Here is a 17,961-nt window from a genome sequence, read left to right on the forward strand (position 1 = left end):
GACTAATTACAGCAGACAATTGGAGGCCGTGATTGCACAAACCCCTCAGAGACTCCCAGGCAAAAGCAAAACCCAAAGTGCTTTGAAAAACCTGCAGTCCCTGGGAGCACTGAGGAGCCCCCCAGGGCCATTCCTGACCAAGGCTCCCCAGGGACTGGTCCCAGCAGATCCCTGGGGCCACTGAGATGTGGGGGGATGCTGAGGGCAGGACAAGGGAGTGACAGTGCCCAGCCTTGCTGGGGCTGTGCCAGGAGGCCCCAGGGCCTCAGGACAAGGTGTCCCCTCCCAGCCCTTGGTGGCACAGACCCTGCTGTGCCCCAGGGCACCAAGACTTGGCTTCTCCTGGGCACTGCCAGCCCTGCCAGGCCCTTGGCCACGTCCAGCACAGCTTGTCCTGCGCTGTCCCCAAGCTGCTGCTGTGTCCCTGCAGGCTGCACACTCCCATCTCGCTGCCCCCCTGGCTCTGCCCTGCATTTCCCTTTCTCTTCTCCCTGATATCCTGGGATGGAATGTGTGAGAATGGTTCAAAGCTGTACCAGGGAGGGTTTAGACTGCACAGGAGAAAGTCTTTCTTTACTGGGAGGGTGACTTTGGGGTTTCAAACTTTGGGGTTTCAAAGCAGGGCTGATGGCTGTCCCAGGAAAGGAGCTGGGACAAGGTGTCCATCGCTCAGGAGCTGTAATTTGGATTGTCACTTGCCACTGTTCCTCTGAGCTCTTCTCTGTTCCAGAGATGGGCTGTTAATGAGCTGGTGGCTCTCCTGAGATGGGCCCGGGAGCAGCCCGGGCAGAGAATGAACTGAGTTTGTCCTGCTGCCATTGTTGGTGCCCTGTCTGGGAGTGCAGATGAGTCTCTTCTCTCTTAACCTGACACAACCCAGCAGGAGCATCAATCTCCTGAGGCAGCCGTGTTTGGAGGCTGCACACATAGGCACTGGTTTTGTGTAACAGATGATACCAGATCCTTGGGATGGCTTTCCAGAAATGCACCATGCTTAGAGGAAAGGCTTTGTTCTTGGCCTGGCAATGGATTTGTTCAGGGCCAGGATCACAGATTTGTTCCCAAGGCTGCAGATGAATGGATTTAGGAATGGGAACAGGACTGTGTTCAGCAGAGCTCCAGTTCTGTTGGTCCTCAAGGAAACATCTTCTGCAGGACACATGCAGAGAGCAATGCAGCTCCCACGGGCAATGGATAAGGTGATGGGATGGGAAGAACACGTGGTCAAAGCTTTCTTCCTCCCAGAGGCTGCTGGAAGATGCAGAACACAGAAAAGGACGCAGATGTCAAATGCCAGAGTCAAACATAAGGAGCCCAGCACGACACACGGTAAGAAGACAGAGTCTGTTTCCCAAAGCAGGCTGGTGTCAGAGCAGGACAGTTTGAACAAGGGGGAGTTGTCCCAGAGGAAATGGGGGATCTTGGAGCCACAGAAAGACAGCTCAGAGAGGAAGAGCAGCGGTAGCTCAGCAGGACAAAGCCGAGGACCCAAGCAGCAACACCCAGGTGGACACAGAGCTGAGGCTTTGTGATGTCAGCATAGAGCAAAGGGTGGCAGATGGCAACACAGCGGTCAAAGGACATGACAACCAGGGAAAAACTCTGTGCAGCCCAGGGCAAAATAAAAATAGTTTTGGGCAAAGCAGCTGCCTAGTGAGAGAGTGTTCTGACCAGAACTCAGCATCACAAACCATTTGATGCTTGTGGAGGATGTAAACCAGATTTCCGGGAAGGCCAGGCTGCAGATGAAAACATCCATGGGGGTTTGCAGGTGGTGATCCACACACAGGAGGAAAAGGATGGTTTCATTCCCCATCGCTGTTGTCAGGTACATGAGCAGAAGGACCTGAGATAAAAACATCCGCAGTCTTGAATCATGCTCTGGGAAACCCTCTAGGATGAACTCAGTAACTGCTGTTGCATTTTCTGGTGCAGAATTCCAGCTCTTCGTGCTGAGACAGGAACATGGCAAAAACAAGGGCGATAATTTCACAGTCTGGACAAACATTTCTATCCTTCCTTCTCTGCTTCTTTCTTTTCCTGCAGTCTTGCCATAAAGCACAGTGATTGCACTTCAAATACTTTGCTGCCCAGTACTTTTTAGAGGAGTAGTTTCCTGCCCAATAGTTTCTTGGGGATTAGTTTCTTGCCTAATATTATCTTGCCCAGTAGTTTCTTGGGGAGTAGTCCCTCCGTCCCTTTTATTTAATCTTCCTTTCTTTCTTTCTCTCTCTCTCTCTCTCTCTGTCTCTCTCCTTCCTTCCTTCCTTTCTTCCTTCCTCCCTTTCTGTAATGTGGTGCCCTTATCCTCCCCAAATCACTGCCACGTAACCTCAGCCCTGCACAGCTTGGGACCTTTACCTCTGCCTTGCCAATTTCACTGTGATCTCCCAGAATGCACTTCTAGGCCCCAAAATTGCTACAAGCAACAGGAGCCTCCAAAAAGTGCCTCTTGCTTTCTCTTCCTCTAGACCCACTACTCCAAGAGCAAAAACTACCCAATACCTCATTGCAATCCCTACACCTGCCAAGTTTCTTACCACCCCCACAGTGCAATCCCCACATTTCACCGCTCCACACCACCCTACCCCACGGTACCCTACACCATCCCATCCCATTCCCTCCCATCCCATCCCATCCCATCCCATCCCATCCCATGACTTCTGGGCAGGAAGTCCCTTCCAACCTGGACTTAAAACCTCGGGGGCAGCCGCAGCCTCTCGGGCAAACCTGGGCCATGGCCCGACCACCCTCCCAGGGTACAAGTCCATGCCCACATCCCATCTCGGCCTGGCCCCGGCAGCACAAAGCCCTTCCCTGTGTCCTCTCCTTGCAGACCCTTGGCAAGAGTCTCTCTCAGCCAGCAATTACTGCTCCTCCCTGCTGTGGGTCACAAGCTGCAAGTTGATTTTCTCCCCGTGGCCCCGGCCCAGCCCAGAGCCAGGGCCAGGACCTTTCCCCGCAGCTCTGCGGCCGCTGCCTCCCTTCGGCCGCAGCCCAGCAGACGCAGCTCGGAGCTCCCCGGAGGCTGCGGCTTTTTGCCAGGGCCAGCGCTGGGGCTACTCCACCTGGGCCCCGGGGGAGCAGGGACAGCAGCCCAGGGAACGGCTGGGGCAGGGCCAGGCTGGCTCTGGGCCAGAGAGCAGCAAAAGCTCCTTCCCCTACAGGGGGGCTGGGACACTGACCAGGCTCCCCAGGGAATGATCACAGCCCCGAGGCTGCCGCAGCTCCACGAGCTTTTGGTAACCCCTCCCAGGGATGCCCAGGCCGCCATTGCCTGCACTCCATCATTCCTCTGGTCCCTCTCTGCTCAGCCTCTTCTGCCATTCTCACCTCTGGCTCAGCCTGTGTATCCACTCCAGGGGCTGACAGAGCCCTTCAGAAGCTGGTGGGGTAGGCACAAAGAACTGGTTGAAGGGCTGGGAGAAAACTTCCCCTGCTGTCATTTCCTCACAGAAAGTACCATTCTTAAAGTAACCCCAAAAACATACACTTAGAATGTGATAACCATGTATCTATGTGCTTTAACTTCAAGCAGAAGTTAAAAATCCATGAATTCCTCACCTTATCTGTTGGGTTTGGTCTCCTCACCTGAGCTTGAAGATGGTAAAAAGCCTTTTTTCCCTCTGAAAGCCCTGAGCCAGGTCGCAAGAAAGAAGCGGAGTCCTCAAGGTCTTGTTCTCTTGATATTTTGTGTTGTTTATTGTTTCATATCTTAAAATGTTCTCCGTGCCCAGCCGAGATCTGAACAGCAGCTGGGACACGAGGCAATTCCCCCCACAGTGGGACGTCGCAGTCCCTTTATACAGAAAGTTACGTATCACCTGTTTACACTTATATTCCAATACCTATCACCTATAGTAAAATGGTCAACTTTACTCTGATCCAATCTCCTTAAACTACTTTGTGCCACCGTCACCAAAAGATGGAGGCCAGGGGAGAAGAAGGAAGAACTAAGGGCAACACCCTAAGTCCTCCATCTTGTCCGCCATGTACCTATATTCTAAAAAGTCAAAACTACATCATTTCTCATCTTATACCAAACTAAACTACTTTTTTCACATCTTTGTGGTTTGTAATTCTTCCCTCAATGTTGGAAGCCGTTCCCATGGACTGAAGTCAAAGACAGTGTCTTCCTGAGCTCTGTGCCAGGGTCTCCAACCCCCCTGTACAGCTCCAAAACCCCCCTGTACAGATCTCAAACCCTCTTGCTCAGGTCTGTGGCCTCCCAGGGCATCCAGAGGAATGCCCTGGACTCCGACATTATCAACCCATAAAACAAACTAGATAACAGACCCAGTAGCCTTAGTTATAGGGCCCATGTTTTGATAAGGGCCTGCAAATGGGAGGAATACAGCCACAACCATGTGCCATCCAAACCAGGGTAAGCTAGACAACATGGTGTTACCTAATGAGGTTTCTATATCCAACTCACAGAAAATTACAAGCTGGCCAGAAGGTGAAAACTTTGGTCTCACTGATGAAGAGGAGCAGAAACAAGTGACAAAGGCTGAAGAAGCTCCTCTGTCCAACCAACTGCCAGCAGAAGAATCACTCTATGCTCTTTTCACTGAAAGCTCCTGTCGCATCGTAGGGATGAACTGGAGGTGGAAGGCAGCTGTGTGGAGCCCCAGGCAGGGGAGTATGGAGACAGGCTGCTGAAGCTACTGAAGGAGAAGGTGGATCAAGTCAACCTCCTGAACTGAAAGCAGTTCAATTGGCCCTGGACATTGCTGAAAGAGAGAAGCTCTACCTCTACACTGATTTGTGGATGGCAGCCAATGCTCTGTGGGGCTGGCTGGGAAGGTGGAAAAAGGCCAGCTGGCAGCAGAGGGGAAAACCAATCTGGGCTGCTGATGAATGGAAAGACATTGCCACTAGAGAACAGTGAGATGTTACTTGGGCAGAGAAGCTACCTATGAAAGTCCGCCATGTAGATGCCCATGTCCCCAAGAGTCGGGCTAATGAGGAGCAGGTAGATCAGGATGCAAAGATAGAGGTGTCAAAGATAGATTTAGATTGGCAAAACAAGGGAGAGTTGTTCCTAGCTCGATGGGCCCGTGATGCCTCAGGTCATCAGGGCAGAGATGCCACCTGTAAGTAGGCACGAGACTGAGGGGTGAATTTAACCATGGACAGTATTTCTCAGGTTATCCATGACTGTGAGATGTGTGCTGCAGTCAAACAAGCCATGCGGGTGAAGCCCCTATGGTATGGTGGGCAGTGGTCCAAATATAAGCATGGGGAGGCCTGGCAGATTGACTACATCACCCTTCCCCAAACCCTCCAAGGAAAGTGCTATGTGCTGGCCATGGTGGAAGCCACCACTGGCTGGTTGGAGACCCACCCTGTGCCTCACGCTACTGCCCAGAACACCATCCTGGGCCTGGAAAAACAAGTCCTGTGGAGACATGGCACCCCTGAGAGAATCGAGTCTGACAATGGGACTCATTTCAAGAACAGCCTTACCAACACCTGGGCTAGAGAACATGGCATGGAGTGGGTGTACCATATTCCTTATCACGCACCTGTGGCCGGGAAAGTTGAATGGTGCAATGACCTGCTTAAAACCATCTTGAAGGCACTGGATGGGGAGACTTTCAAGAACTGGGAGATTAATTAGCAAATGCCACCTGGTTGGTGAACTCTTGAGGTTCCACCAACAGAGCAGCCCTGCCCAATCTGAGCCCCTGAGAACAATAGATGGAGATAAGGTTCCAGTGGCACACATGAGAGATATGCTGGGAAAAACTGGATTAATTCTGCCTTCAGCAAAAACAATCCCATCCGTGGGGTTGTCTTTGCTCAGGGACAAAGTTGCACCTGGTGGGTGATGCAAAAGGATGGAGAGATCCGATGCATACCTCAAGGGACCCTTGTTTTAGGGAGAACTACCCATGACACTGTGTCTGTATCCATGTTTGCATGTATATATGTATATAATTAAGGTAGCGAATGTATGTATATTATTTAAAGGTTTAAATTCAATGTAATATGTTGGTATGGGGAAAAAAATTGGGGTGGATATCGTTGGGAGTTAGATTTGTTTCTTTTTTGCTTACAGAATTCTGTCCGATAAGTTGCTAGGAGACTAACTGCTGGGTACTTGTGGGTGCTTGACTAAAACAAAGCAGTAGCCAAAAGTCAGGAGAGTAAGTGTAGCATTGGAATACACTTCTTTTGTCTCTGGGAGTATCCCTCGGAGGGGGAAGATAATCTGAGTTTTGGGGGCGGGTAAAGGATGGGGCTGGGGGCAGCTACGCTGTCTCTTGCCCTCATATTTAGGAGAGAGGACGGCCAGGCTGCTGCATGCTGTGGGAGGAATCCACTGACACTACCAAGTCCGGTCCTGGGAAATCTACCCTCTGCTCGTGTTCCCAGGAATTCAGGGCTGCCTCCTCCTGCCCTGCTGGAGCTGGGCCGGCCCTGTCTCACCACTGCCCCTTCTTTGGCACAGCCCTTTTTGCTACTCTGTGGGCCTGCACTCCCCTGTCCTGCCGAGACATCCCTGCCAATGCAGGTACCACCGTGGAGCTTCTGATATACCTTACCCACCAGCCCAGGATTTTTCACTGTTCCAGCTTGGTGCTCTCAGAGTCCCGCAGGGGCACCAAAATCAGACTGCCCCAAGCTTTCTGAAACAAAGACGCTCAAGGTTCCTGGTTCTGTTTTGTTGTTAATGCTGTTGTTCTTGTTGTTTGTTTGCCTTGTTATACATACTAGAAAAGAACTGGTTTTCCTATCCCCATATCTTTGCCTAAGAGCCCCCTCAAAATTCAAAATTATAGTAATTTGGAGGGAGGGGGTTTGAGTTCTCCCTGCCTCTCCCTGGTAAACACCTGTCTTTTCCAAACCAAGACACCCTTATAACCTGGAAACCGTTAAACAATAAAGATGTTAAATTTCCCAAAAATGTTTCAGGTAAAGAGGATTAGAAGGAGAAGAAAAAGAGAGATTGAGAAAGACAGAAGATCTATATCCAAAGACACACATATAGCTAGCAACTGCTTGGGTTCCAATGTGGGTGAGACACAAACCCCAGGAGAAGGAGGGTCCACACCATGGGCTGAGCTTGTGATCCGTCTTTTAAGCTCCTGGGCCTTTGTGTGGCCACTGTGACACTGCAGAGCCAAGGAGACCATTGCTGACAGTACAGAACCCTACAGAACCGAGGGGCCATGGGGACACATGGAATCAAGGTGACCATTGTGAAACTCAGGGGCCCCATGGAAGCAAGGGAACGTGGAATAGGCCTGGCTGGTTTGGCCTCCCGGGGGCTGCTGGACAGGTCTGGCTGACCTTGGCATGTTGAGGGCTGCTGCTCATCTGCCCCGGAAGCTCTGGGGCTCTGTGTTCTCCTTCTGTGGAAAAGAGCTGTCCTTCTCCTCCAAGGGCCTGTGGCTAAATTTGCCATTCCTCCTCCAAATTTCCTTAAATGGAAAGATTGTTCCCAGATGACATCTGCCAGGAGAGACTGATCTGGCTGGCCTGGAAACCTGGGGTCCATCTCACATCTGCCATTCAAGCACTGGGACCATGTGCTTCTTTTTTCTATGGGAAAAATGCACCTTTCACTTCAAGGTGCCCATGGCCAAAGCTGAGGATCCACCTCCAGAATTCCCTATATCCAAGGATAGCTCCCAGACCAAAACTGACAGGAGAGACAAGTCTGGCTGGCCTTGGCTTCCACAGATCTGGTTCTCATCTGCCTTTGAAATACTGGGGCTCTGTGCTTTCCTTCCTAATATAAAGTACTCTTCTTCCTGCCCCAGCAGCTATGGCCAAAATTGAGATTCCACCTCCAAAATTCCCTATGTTTAAGGCCTGCCCCAAAAAGGTGACAAAAAGACAAAACGTGCCAAGGGGAGACAAGTCTGACTGGCCTGGCCTATGGGTGGCCACCTGTCATTTTCTTCCAAAACACTTGGACTTCGTGCTTTTCCTTCCTACAGATAAAACCATCCATCTCCACCAGGCACCCATGGCCAAAACTGGGATTCCACCTCCAAAACTCCGTACATCCAAGGATTACTCCCAAGGGAAAGCTGCCAGGACAGACAGGTCAGGCTGCCCTTGGCCTCTTGGGGGCTGCTTCTCACCTGCTTCTGAAACACTGGGGCTCAGTGCTTTCCATCCAATGGAAAAGAACCATCATTCTTGTCAAGGTGTCCATGGCTAAAATTGAGATTCCTCTTCTCAAATTCTGTATGTCCAAGAATTCCTTCCAGGAAAAAGCTGCCAGGACGAACAGCTCTGGCTGTCTTGGCATCCCAGGATCCACCTCTCTCCTCTTCTGCCTTTGAAACACTTGTGCTCTGTGCTTTCCTTCCAATGGAAAAGAACCATCCTACTTATCAACACAGAAATGTCCGAATGTGGGATTCCACCTCCAAAATTCCCTATATCCAAGGGTTGCTTTCAGACAAAAGCTACCAGGACAGAGAGGTCTGGCTGGCCTTGGCCTCTGATGGCCGCCTTTCATCTGCCCCTCAAACATCGGTGTTCCATGCTTTCCTTCCTATGGAAAAGAGCCATCCTTCTCCTGTAGGTGGTAATGTACAAAATTGGTATTCCGCCTATAAAATTCCCTATATCCAAGGATTGCTCCCAGACAAAATGTGCCAGCACCATCTCATCTGGCTGCCCTTGGCCTCTGGTGACTGCTGCTCATCTGCCCCTGAGATACTGGGGCTCGGTTGTTTCATTCCTATGGAGATCATTGTGACACAATGGGGACCCCATGGAACCAAGGGGCCACAGTGACTTTGCAGGGTACCAGGGATCCCAGGGGCCATTGTGACACCTCAGGGTCTCATGGAACCAATGGGATCATTGTGGCACTGCTGGGCCCCATGGGACCAAGGGGCCAGTGTGAAGCAGCAGGGCTTGGTGGAACCAAGAGGCCGTTGTTGCATTACAGGGCCTCGTGGAACCAAAGGTGAACCATTGTGATCCTGCAGGGCACCGTGGATCCATGGAGACCATTGTGACATTGCAAGGCCACATGGAATCATGGAGACCATGGTGACACTGCAGGGTCCCACAGAACCAAAGGGCCACTATGACCATGCTGGGCTTCATGGCAGCCAAGGGGCCATTGTGACACCTCAGAAGGAAGAAGAGCATTGTGACACCAGAGGCCTCGGGCCTCATGGAACCAAGGGAACATGGAACAGATCTGGCTGGTTTGGCCCCTTGGGGCCCTCCTGACCAGTCCAGATGTATGTAGAGGGCTGCTACTCATCTGCCACAGAAGCACTGGGGCCCTGTGCTTTCCTTCCTATGGAAAAGAACCATCCCTATTTCCAGGTGCCCATGGCTGAAATTCAAAACCCCTGAAAAGTTCCCTATATCCATGGGTTTGCTCCCAGCCAAAAGCTGCCAGGAGAGACAAGTCTGGATGGCCTTGGCATCCCAAGGGCTGTCTCTCATCTACTACCAAACACTGGGGCTCAGTGCTTTCCTTCCAGTAGATTAAAACTGCCTTTCTCATCTAGATGCCAATGGCCAAAATTGGAATTCTACATCCAAACTTCTGTCTACCCAAGGATTCCTCCCAGACAAAAGCTGCATTTACAGACAGGTCTGTCTGGCCTTAGCCTCTGGTAATTTTCTTAAACTATTAGCAGAACATTTTAAGTTCTCAAAAACTTGGAGAGGGCCCAGAGCTCTCCCAACATCAGTTTTGGAGGCCTCAACCACATGACCACAATAGAGGGACAAAGGAGCTCTGTGCTCACTGGAGTGGAGACTGAGGACAGCAGTGGAGAGCCCTGGGAGGGATTGAAGGGTGGATTAAGAGATGGTGGATCCTTTTCACATACGAGAGAACAGCCAGACAAAGAGTTAATGCCAAGGACACCTGGGGAGGCCCAGACTGAAAACAAAGAGAAAGGAATTGCACTCCCAGGGCAGGGCTGTGGGGCAACATGTCCCCACGAAGGAGTCTGAAGCAGCCCAAGGCTCTGTGTGGCCAGGCAGAGGCAGGCAGGACGCACAGCTGTCAGCAAAGGAAGGGCCCAGCCAGGTGGGGCAGCCGGGGGATGACGACAGCCTGCAGGGACACAGGCGCAGGGCACGGACACCGTAGGACAGCCTGGGCTGCACAGGGCACAGGGATGGGCAGCAGCTGCAAGGCCCTGGCAGAGCCAACTCCTGCAGCACTTTGGCCATGGCTGCTGGGCCTGGGCCTGAGCCATGAGGAGGAGACAAGTGACCCTTGCAGGCCTGGGGCCTCATTGCCTCCTTGTCCCTGCTCAGCAGCCTGGCAGGGGCCGCCCCATGGTGCTGCCCTTGGCATTGCACATCCCCACATCCTAGTGGGCCGGGAAGAGCCCTGAGCACTGAGGGAGGGACAGGGTGTGCCTTGGCAGGGGCTGGGGCTTGGGCCTTGGCCCTTTGCTTTTTTGGAACACATGCAGGTTTGCTCAGCATCAGAGACACCTTTGCCTTGTTTGTCCCCACCTGTCATCAGTGCCTGCAGCGATGGAACCTGGGGACACATCCTCCATTTGGTCTCTCTGTGGGTCCCATTAAAACTTCAAGAAACTTCAGTGTTTCAATTTGACTTTGAGTTCTGAGAAGTTTTTTTAACACTCTCTTAGGGACAGAGTTGAATGTAAACACCAAATCCACGGGAGAGTCATTAAAGTCCTTGTGCTGTGTCTGTGCTGCTGAGCTGGGCTGGGCTCCTGGCACAGAGGCAGCTTCTTGCAACAAAGAAAACTTCTAGAAAGACATTTCACCTGAGGAGAAATCCTCCTTCTGATGGGTCACCTTTGTTATTTGAAATGTAGACTGAAAGTTTACAGTGGCATAACAAACTTTTCTGTTCCTTTCTCATCAATTGTTAACACTCTCTTTTTTGTTTGTTTTGGTTAATTTTGCTCTTAACAGTAGAGAACATCATTCTGTTACATGGAACATTTGCTTTTGAACTTAGACCTATTGATATCTATGCCTATGGAACCTACGCCTATGGAATATTAAGTTTTAAATACAATACATATGTTTCACGAGCAAAGAAACACGTTGAAGTGAACAATTGCCCCCCAGACCCTCCAGGATCCCTAACTGTTCCCTCAGCGTCCATTTAGCACCCCCCCGCCAAGCATCCCTGGATGCCCTGAATGCTCCAACCCCACAGATTTCCGTTGGAGCGACTTCAGGGAATTCATCTCCAATCATCCCCCCTGGCCTCAGAGCCCCTCATAACACGGTTCTGCGCCTAAAATTCCTGCCATGCCCCATGGCCTTGTGATAGATAAGAATTGTTATGAAGTTATAAGTTGTTGGTTATAGAGTTGTAATGTTTTGTTAAATTTAGTTCAAGAGTTATAATGCTGTTTGGCAGTTTTGTCCACTCTGTATCCCTTACCCCAAAATCCCACTTACCTGATTCCGTCGCCTTTCCGTCAAGTCAAACCGTTGCTGCTCCCTGGCATCACTGCTCTCCATTTCTGCTGCTGCTTTTCCTGCCTGCACCCTGCCTGCACCCAGCCTGTCCCATTGGCTTGTTCCCTGCTTGCTCCACTTCCTGTCAGATCCTCTTCCTACTTCCTGCTGACAACCGGCCTGTCAGTCAGGCTGCTGCTGCCACCCTTATGGGAATTAAAGAGCCCAGCTGCATGATGGGACCATATCAACACCAAGAGCCCCTGGCCAAAACGAGCCAACTCAAAGTTTAAATCTGCCAAAGGCAGTACTAGACTGACCATACACAAGGGTATTTATGCCAAGGGTTTTAATAAGCCTTTTGTATCTCACCATAACTTACAAAGTACTTAAAGAGCAAAACACCCCTGGACTCAATGAGCCAAGAAGAGATCTCTGGAAACCCCACGAGGCAAGAACTCTCACTCTGCAGCACGAGCAGCAAAGTGGATTGCACCTCTTCCTCAGCGGTGTGGACGAAAGAGAGCAGCAGCGGCCTAGGCCACCCCTCGAGACCCTTGTTTATTAATTAAGGCATTTAAAGGAGGAAACTGTGTGTCCTGCCATTTGTAACAGCCGCAAGAGCCCGGTTGCAGCTCCCCAAGTTCCCCCCAAGTGCTCCCAAACCCTACACGTTCCCCCAGAGGACCTCAAGTCACGGCTCGGACACAAAAGTGTCCCCCAAGCGCCTTCCCGGACCCCAAACGCCCCGTTCGAGCCACTTTCGGGACTACAGCTCCCAGCATGCTCTGCGGCGCACACAGAGCCCTATTGCAGCCGTGACTCCATCTCCCGCCATGCCCCGCGCCCCACCGACAGCCATTGGAGCTGCGCCTCGAACTCCCGTGATGCTCTGCGGCCCCGTTACACCGTGTTCTACCCGCGCCTACAACTCCCATCATCCCCCGCGCCACAGAGAGTCCCCTCAGGGCCCCCCAAGTGCCCGCCCGGACCCCGAATTATCCGACAGAATCCTTTAGTGCCCCGCCAAGGGCCCACGCGGCTCCCCCAAGTGTCCTCCAGACCCTTAAGTTCTCTAGAAATTCCTTCCCCAGCTCCAAAACATCCCCAAATGTGCCCCAGAAACGTCTCCGTGGACCCCAAAGTAGCCCCTTTTACCCTCTCTGAGAAAATGATGAATACGATTACAAAAGGACAAAAAACAGGACTAATTAGCATAAGAAGGGACAAATCAATAGCCAATAGAGGTCAATGAATTAATGAAGGGAATAGTGTTACTTAGAACAAATGGCCAATTTTTTTTTTAGTTGCTAAAAATGTATACCTTTTTCAATATAAATATAAAATTAGGTATGTAAAGAACAGTAATAACATTATAAATCTGGAAAATATAATTATAATTTAAAAAAAAATACATTTTATTTTTTAAAAAACATAATTTTTTTTATGTTTTGGGATGTCAGTCCTTGGTGGGTGAGGTTAGATATGGTGAGGTTGGGGTGAGGAGCAGGTTGTCCAAACAAGGTCAGCCTGCAAGGGGCTCATTCTTCACCATGCCCAGACCTCCTAAGGAGACATTCCGAATTAAGATCACTTGGGGAATGCTTCTGTCACTTTTTCAATGAACTAAAATGTAAAAAAAGTGCCCTTGATTAAAAAAAATAAAAAAAAAGAAAAAAAAATCATGAGATGCACTTGGAAATCTTCCTCCATAAGAGAACTCCAAACTGGCTCCAAGCAGCTGCACAAGCCCTGGAGACTTGAAGACAAATGAAGAGAGAGAAAGAGCTCATGAAGGTATTCTGTATTTTCATGAGCCCCACACTGGATTTGGGGCTGAGTCCAGGACACTTAGGCATGGAGAGAGGGTTGAAGAAGCTGCTTAAGGAGTCAGAAGCAAAACTCCATGTTCCTTGGAGCATCCCTGGGCCCCACTGAGGGCAGGGAGTGCCAAAGGCTCCCCAGGGACTGCTGAGAGCAGATCCTTGAGGCCAGGATTGCAGGGAGCCGCAGGCTGTGAGCAGGGAACTGCAATGCTGAGCAAGGCCTGGGCTGGTTGGAGGGAGCAGAAAGGCCAAGCCCTGAGCCCAGGCCTGGCACAGCAGGGCCTGTCCCTCCCGGGTGGCTCGGGGCTGGTTGTGGGGCAGTGGGATGAGAGGGGCAGCAAGGACAAATGGCACTAAGCTGCAAGGCCTGCCAGCCTCCTCAGGGAGGGGCCGGGCAGGAGCAAAGTGCAGCCCCTGAAAGGAAAGTTGCTTCTGTGGGGCCTGCAGAGGCGCTGGCAGAGCCCAGGGGACAAAGGCCTGGGTGCCTGTGGCCCTGCCAGCGCTGCCCAGCCCTTGGCCATGTGTCTTGCAGGCTGTGCCCCCTGTGCGTGCTGCTGCTGTGCCCTGGCCGGCTGCACACGCCCATCTCGCTGTCCCCCCAGCATTTCTCAGCCCAGCATTTCTGTGCCCTCCCTGGGCTCCCTGCACCCCGCGCTGCCGGCTCCTGGCACACAGAGCCAGGCCATGGTCCAGCCTCACGCTGGGACACCTCCTGCGCCAAAATTCTGCCCTAGAGGGACTTTTCTTTTTGATCACCTTCACACTCAACCTTTCAAGCTTTGGGGAGGTTTCCTTCTCTTTCCACTGCCAAGGAAAGCTCTGTCTCTTGCTGTTCAAAAACAGAAAAGGGCTGGTGGGAGATAAATGGTGGTCAGAGGCATTTTGGGGCAAAGTGACTATGAAATTATTGAGTTTTAAATAGTCTGTGAAAAAAAGGAGGGGCATGAACAAAATGCTGCAATGGACTTAGAGAGTGCAGACTTTGACCTATTCAGGATGCAGATTTGGGGAGTGGCAAATAAGGTACCAATTTTTTTAAGGGCAACGGCCCTTAAAAACAAAGGATTCCAAGAAGGATGGACACACTTCAAGAAAGAAATCTGGAAGGAGCAGAAACAGCGTGTCCCTTTGTGCCAAAATATGAGCTAGAAAGGAAAATGACTGCCCTGGCTGGGCATAATGTTTTTGCAAGAACTCAGGGGAAAAAAGACGGTGCATCACCTTTGGACAGACGGGGAGGAAAATCAGGAAATGTTTAAAGAATGTTGCTAGGTCATGCACAAAAAAAATTACAGAGGTGAAAGCTCAATTAAGACTTAAGCAGGTTGCTTCTGTAAATGATAATACAAATGATTTTATCAATACATTAATGGCAAAAGGATGGGTAAGGAAAATCTCCATTCCTTATTGGGGGGATATGGTTACCAAAAATGAGGAAAAGGTTGAGGTACTTAACCCCTTCTTTGCCTCAGTTTTCAACAATCAGTCACGTTGTCTTTAGGACAAGTGTTCTCCTGAGCTGGTAGATGGGCACAGAGAGCAGAACAGCCCCCCTGTAATCCAGGAGGAAGCAGCTGCTGACCTGCTGAGCCACTCAGATGCTCACAGGTGTCTCTGGGACCAGATGGGATCCATCCTAGGGGGATGAGGGAGCTGGTGGATGAGCTCCCCAAGCTGCTCTCCATCATTTCTCATCAGTCCTGGCTCCCCAGGGAGGTCCCAGAGGACTGGAGGTGCCAATGTGAGCCCATCCCCAAGAAGGGCTGGCAGGAGGATCTGGGGAACTCCAGGCCTGTCAGCCTGACCTCGGTGCCCAGCAAAGTTATGGAACAGATCACCTTGAGTGCCATCACACGGCACCCACAGGATGGCCGAGGGATCAGACCCAGCCAGTGTGGATTTCAATATTTGCATTGATGGTCTGGATGAGGGGATTGAGTCCACCATCAGCAAATTTGCAGCTGACACCAAGCTGGGTGTGAGTGTGGATATGCTGGCGGGTAGGAGGGCTCTTCACAGGGCCCTGGACAGAATGGATCCAGGGCCCAAATCCCACAATGGGAGGTTTAACAAGACCAAGGGCCGGGTCCTGCACTTTGGCCACAACAACCCCTGCAGTGCTACAGGCTGGGGACAGAGCGGCTGGACAGTGGCCAGGCAGAAAGGGACCTGAGGGGACTGCTGGACAGCAGGCTGGACAGGAGTCAGCAGTGTGGCCAGGTGGCCAAGAAGGCCAATGGCTCCTGGCCTGGATCAGAAATGGTGTGGCCAGCAGGACCAGGGCACTGATTCTTCCCCTGTACTTGGCACTGGTGACGCAGCACCTCGAGTGCTGTGTCCAGTTCTGGGCCCCCAGTTTAGGAAGGACATTGAAAGGCTGGAGCGTGTCCACAGAACGGCAACAAGGCTTGTGAAGGGTCTGGAACACAAGTCCTATGAGGAATGGCTGAAGGGTCTGGGCATTTTATCGTGGAGGAGAGAAGGATCAGGGGAGACAAGGTGGTGTCAGGGCACAGGTTGGACTTGATGATCTCCAAAGTAATTTCCAACCTTGCTGATTGTGTGATTCTCTGAAACCACCTTTGAAGCAGTTGCAGGATGAGCCCTGGGCCTCTTCTTCAGAAGGTCCAGGAGCCCAGGTACCTCAGCTTCCCCACACAGCCAAGGGAGGCTCCCATGGTGGGATGCTGTTTGCCCCCACCCTGTCCACAGCCATCCTGGGGCTTCTCACGGGGCTTTTCTCTGCTGAGCTTTGGCCTGGGCGTGTTCTGGAGAGAGCCTGGGCAAGGAGCCTGGAGCCCCCAGGCCCTGCCCTGAGGCATCAGCGCTGCCCCAGTGGTGCCCATGGCCTGTCCCTGCTGCAGCCCCGGCACTGCCACCCCCAGCCCTGTGCCCAGTTCCCGAGAGCCCTCAGGCCCTACAGCAACACCAGGGCCAGGAGGGCAGCGGGGCAGGGCCACGGGAGCAGCACTGCCAACACCAAGGGCTGCTGCTCCTGGGCACAGCTGCTGTGCCTGCCCTGATCTGCCCCCAGCCCTGCACAGAGACATTGCTGCTACAGCTCCAGAGAAGGGAAAAAACCTCGGGATCTCCAGTGAAAACTCTCCTGGGAGATGCTTTAGTTCCTTTAAAAGCCACTGAGAGCGCAGTTCTTCACTGACACAGTCTGTGGCCACAGAAAACTTAGAGAGAAAGAAAAGAAGAAAGGACACAATGAACATCATTGCTTTGTGAACATCACTGAAAACTAAAACAAAGGAAAAAAACTGACAATCAAACCAATGCTATCAAAGATGACACAATCATTACAAGTTTATTAAAAGTGATTTGAAGAAACTGGCCAGCAGTTTAATGTTTCTGAAATCGTCCAGTGATCAGAGTCCACACTGCAGCCTTGAGCTTCTGGTTCCTCAGGCTGTAGATTAGGGGGTTCAGGGCTGGAGGCACCACCGAGTACAGAACTGACAATGCCAGATCCAGGGATGGGGAGGAGATGGAGGGGGGCTTCAGATTGGCAAATGTGCCAGTGCTGAGAAGCAGAGAGACCACAGCCAGGTGAGGGAGGCAGGTGGAAAAGGCTTTGTGCCGTCCCTGCTCAGAGGCAATCCTCAGCACGGCCCTGAAGATCTGCACATAGGAGAAAACAATGAACACAAAACAGCCAAGTCCTAATGAGGTAGTGAAAACAGAAACCCCAAATTCCCTGAGGTAGGATTTGGAGCAGGAGAGCTTGAGGATCTGTGGGATTTCACAGAAGAACTGGCCCAGGACATTGCCATGGCACAGGGGCAGGGAAAATGTATTGGCTGTGTGCAGCAGAGCACAGAGAAAGGCACTGGCCCAGGCAGCTGCTGCCATGTGGGCACAAGCTCTGCTACCCAGGAGGGTCCCATAGTGCAGGGGTTTGCAGATGGACACGTAGCGGTCATAGCACATGATGGTCAGGAGGGAAACCTCTTCTGAAATGAAAAACACAAACAGAAAGAGCTGTGCCGCACATCCTGCATAGGAGATGGTCCTGGTGTCCCAGAGGGAATTGTGCATGGCTTTGGGGACAGTGGTGCAGACGGAGCCCAGGTCAGCGAGGGCCAGGTTGAGCAGGAAGAAGAACATGGGGCTGTGCAGGTGGTGGCCGCAGGCTACAGCGCTGATGACAAGGCCGTTGCCCAGGAGGGCAGCCAGGGAGATGCCCAGGAAGAGGCAGAAGTGCAGGAGCTGCAGCTGCCGCGTGTCTGCCAATGCCAGCAGGAGGAAGTGGCTGATGGAGCTGCTGTTGGACATTTCTTCATTTTGTGCATCGTGGGCTGTTGAAAGAACATTGACCAGCTGAGACAGATTTCCTTGAGTCAATCCTATGCTGATTTATCAGGAATCCGTTTAAACTATTTCTGTTGTTTTGGAGGAAATTCAGTAATTTTTTGAGTTGATCTTTGTGCTTCTGAGTTACTGCCTCATTTTCAGCATCACTCTTAACCTGAACCCTGGGGAGCACAGAGGGAAAAGAGATCTCCCTGTGCCCTAGTGCAGTCAGACCTGCTGGTCCCCACACAGGTGCCCTTTGTTCATTTCACCTCCCTCTGTTTCAGGATGGATACACTTAAAACACGCTCGGAAAACAAAGTGGACTTTTTGAAGACTCCCGTTTCAAAATTAATTTCTCTAAACTCTTCTCTCTTTCCATGTGCAGCTAGACAGGGACAGATTCCAAGGGCTGGTCTCTCTCTGCTGCATGGAGTTGTGC

At 51.6% G+C, this 17,961-nt stretch overlaps 2 protein-coding genes across 2 annotated transcripts; both read right to left on the reverse strand.

Moving 5' to 3' along the window:
• Positions 1–1,027: 1,027 nt before the first annotated feature.
• Positions 1,028–1,816, reverse strand: LOC136302519 (olfactory receptor 6E1-like; the record flags this gene model as incomplete). The annotated part of the gene is given in 3 exon segments (XM_066205991.1): positions 1,028–1,461; positions 1,464–1,594; positions 1,596–1,816. Coding segments are annotated over 3 exon segments (786 nt in total), but the record flags the coding sequence as incomplete, so codon positions are not given.
• Positions 1,817–16,568: 14,752 nt separating this feature from the next.
• On the reverse strand, positions 16,569–17,501 carry LOC136302487 (olfactory receptor 14J1-like). Its single transcript, XM_066205962.1, has one exon. The coding sequence runs from the start codon at positions 17,499–17,501 to the stop codon at positions 16,569–16,571; it is 933 nt and encodes a 310-aa protein (XP_066062059.1).
• Between the last annotated feature and the right edge of the window lie 460 nt (positions 17,502–17,961).

This window comes from Chamaea fasciata, unplaced genomic scaffold, assembly GCF_029207755.1.
Source record: "Chamaea fasciata isolate MVZ Bird 193981 ecotype frontalis unplaced genomic scaffold, bChaFas1.0.hap1 SCAF_29, whole genome shotgun sequence".
In the NCBI taxonomy this organism is placed as follows: Eukaryota; Metazoa; Chordata; class Aves; order Passeriformes; family Sylviidae; genus Chamaea; species Chamaea fasciata.

Bases quoted from the DNA above. Each gene is read 5' to 3' on its own strand.
- LOC136302487 (XM_066205962.1), bottom strand. From the start codon at position 17,501: ATGTCCAACAGCAGCTCCATCAGCCACTTCCTCCTGCTGGCATTGGCA.